Source organism: Sinocyclocheilus anshuiensis, unplaced genomic scaffold (genome assembly GCF_001515605.1).
Source record: "Sinocyclocheilus anshuiensis isolate Anshui unplaced genomic scaffold, SAMN03320099.WGS_v1.1 scaffold333, whole genome shotgun sequence".
Taxonomy (NCBI): Eukaryota; Metazoa; Chordata; class Actinopteri; order Cypriniformes; family Cyprinidae; genus Sinocyclocheilus; species Sinocyclocheilus anshuiensis.
In genome coordinates, this window is record NW_015539871.1 from 603,473 (window position 1) to 605,864 (window position 2,392).

The 2,392-nt window shown below is 43.9% G+C and overlaps 1 protein-coding gene across 1 annotated transcript; it reads left to right on the plus strand.

Moving 5' to 3' along the window:
• The first annotated feature begins 244 nt into the window (after window positions 1–244).
• LOC107685231 (gap junction delta-2 protein-like) lies at window positions 245–1,680 on the plus strand. Its single transcript, XM_016481746.1, has one exon. The coding sequence runs from the start codon at window positions 577–579 to the stop codon at window positions 1,678–1,680; it is 1,104 nt and encodes a 367-aa protein (XP_016337232.1). The 5' UTR covers window positions 245–576.
• The last annotated feature ends 712 nt before the right edge of the window (window positions 1,681–2,392 follow it).

Here is a 2,392-nt window from a genome sequence, read left to right on the forward strand (position 1 = left end):
GAGCATAAGAAACTTCTTTCAAAACCTTTTAAAGAAATCTTACTTTTGAATGGTAGTGTATTTTAACTCGATTTAAGTAGATTACAAAGTTAAAAACATGACTGACAAAGTGGACAACCACTAGCCAGTAGTCACTTGAATTCCGACAAAATTAAGCACTTTTAATTTATCCATTTAGCAGACACTTTTATCCAAAGCATCTTACAAATGAGCCACATCACAAGCAATTTCTCATAAGCGCCAACAATATTCATAGTACACAATGCCAAGTTTAAAGTATAAGATTAGTATACAAACTAGATTAGCACATGGACGTATCCACTATCTGTGGCGTATTTTTAAAAGCGTGGAACCCATCCTATCATGTATGGCGGCAATCAGAAAAGAACGTAATCTGCCGACGCTATCAAGAGCAGGACGAGTGCCATCTCTCCAGCAGTTTGTAAATGGACTCCAAAGACAAGCGACGGCACCATGTGACCAAAGTGAAGTGGACGGCACGCTCCTTGTCTCTGAAGGAGAAAGGGATGGCTGGGAGCAGTGGTGGCACCTTGCCTCTCCGGCCAGAGCTGTAACATGAAAACGGCTGTCCTTGCTGGCAACAGAGCTAAAGTGGATCTATTTCAGGTGCTGTACTTCAGGAGGCCGGTGCGTAGAGACATGACAGAATGGACGCTGCTCAAGCGGCTGCTGGATGCCGTGCACCAGCACTCCACCATGATCGGACGCCTCTGGCTCACAGTCATGGTGATTTTCCGCCTGTTAATCGTGGCCGTGGCCACTGAGGACGTCTATACGGATGAACAGGAGATGTTTGTATGCAACACCCTTCAACCGGGATGTCCCAACGTCTGCTACGACGCCTTCGCCCCAATCTCGCAGCCTCGGTTCTGGGTCTTCCAGATCATCACGGTGTCTACTCCATCGCTTTGCTTCATCATCTACACCTGGCATAACTTGTCCAAGCAGCCAGAAGGCGAGCAGTCGAGGGAAGCGTACGATCGCAGTTGCGACTCGGATAGTTGCTCCATCAAGTCGCACAAACATCTCAGTCTTGCTGATGTCCTCGAGGGCATTGCCAACCAAAGCACCCCGGCGTTGCAGGAAGCCAGGGCTCCGTCCAAAAGCTCCTCAGGCGTCCTTTCCAAGTACTACGTCTTCCACGTGTGCTTTCGTACCGTTTTGGAGGTCGGATTCATGGTGGCTCAATGGCTCCTCTTTGGTTTCCACGTTCCCGCTCACTTTGAGTGCACGGCGACGCCTTGCATGCAGAAGGTCGACTGCTACGTCTCGCGTCCCACCGAGAAAACCATCTTCCTGATCTTCATGTTTTGCGTTGGGGTCTTCTGCATCTTCCTCAACTTCCTAGAGCTCAATCATTTGGGCTGGAAGATGATCAAGAAGTCGGAGCTCATCAAGGACGGCTCCTGGAGGGGATACGGCGCTATAAACCAAGACTCACAGTCGATAGCCTCGCTAACCTTCAGAGACGTGACCAGCACTACTTCTCTACCTACCCTAGATCTAGTCGTGGACCATCAACCTGACTGGACCTGCGCTGGGAACTGCTCGATGAAGAAAGACAAGGACACCTGCAGAGGAACACAATCGCTCAAGGGTAAATCGCAACCGAACAAAGGAAGAAAATCAAAGCAGAGGAGCACTGAGGTTTGGATATAAACTCAATTATGGACAATTCGAAGAGTCTTAAATTTGATTACGATGCTATTTTTGTTGGTAGGTTTTTGAAGGCAGCTGCTACTCGTGTGTTTTGATGAGCTTAAAAATAAAATGTACTATCAGTCGTGACATGTAATCAATATTTCCACGTTGTTTATTTATGCAATATACAGTGTGTAATAATATATTCATTTACAACATCTATAAACCACTTTGTGTATAAATTATGCCAGAGAGCAAAAAGAAAACTATTCACAGCCTTTCCTTTCACTCAGTGATGTAGTGATGAACATTCGAGTAGAAGTTTTGTAAGAACTCTAAAATTGGTACAGGAGTTAGTAATAGTGTTTGGAAGCGAAGAGCTATTCTACATCTAAAATCCGAGATTGAGATTATTGGGGTGCCACATTTTCTTTCAAGTCGAGCAATTTCTTGTTTTCATAATGACCTCTGGAATAGCTGTCATATATACTGTTTCTGAGAATCAGATCATTCATTTACCAAAAAGGACATTATCTATAATCTCTTAACTTTTGAATTTAAAGCTGCCGTGTGTATTTTTTTCTATGTTAAAATGTTTCATCATATCCCAGTATTTTGTGCAGAGATAATTAGACACTACAACATTCAAAAGTTTGGGGTCTCTTATATTCACCAAGATCACATTTATTTTATTAGAGATATAATAAAAACAGTACGTTTTATAGTGTAT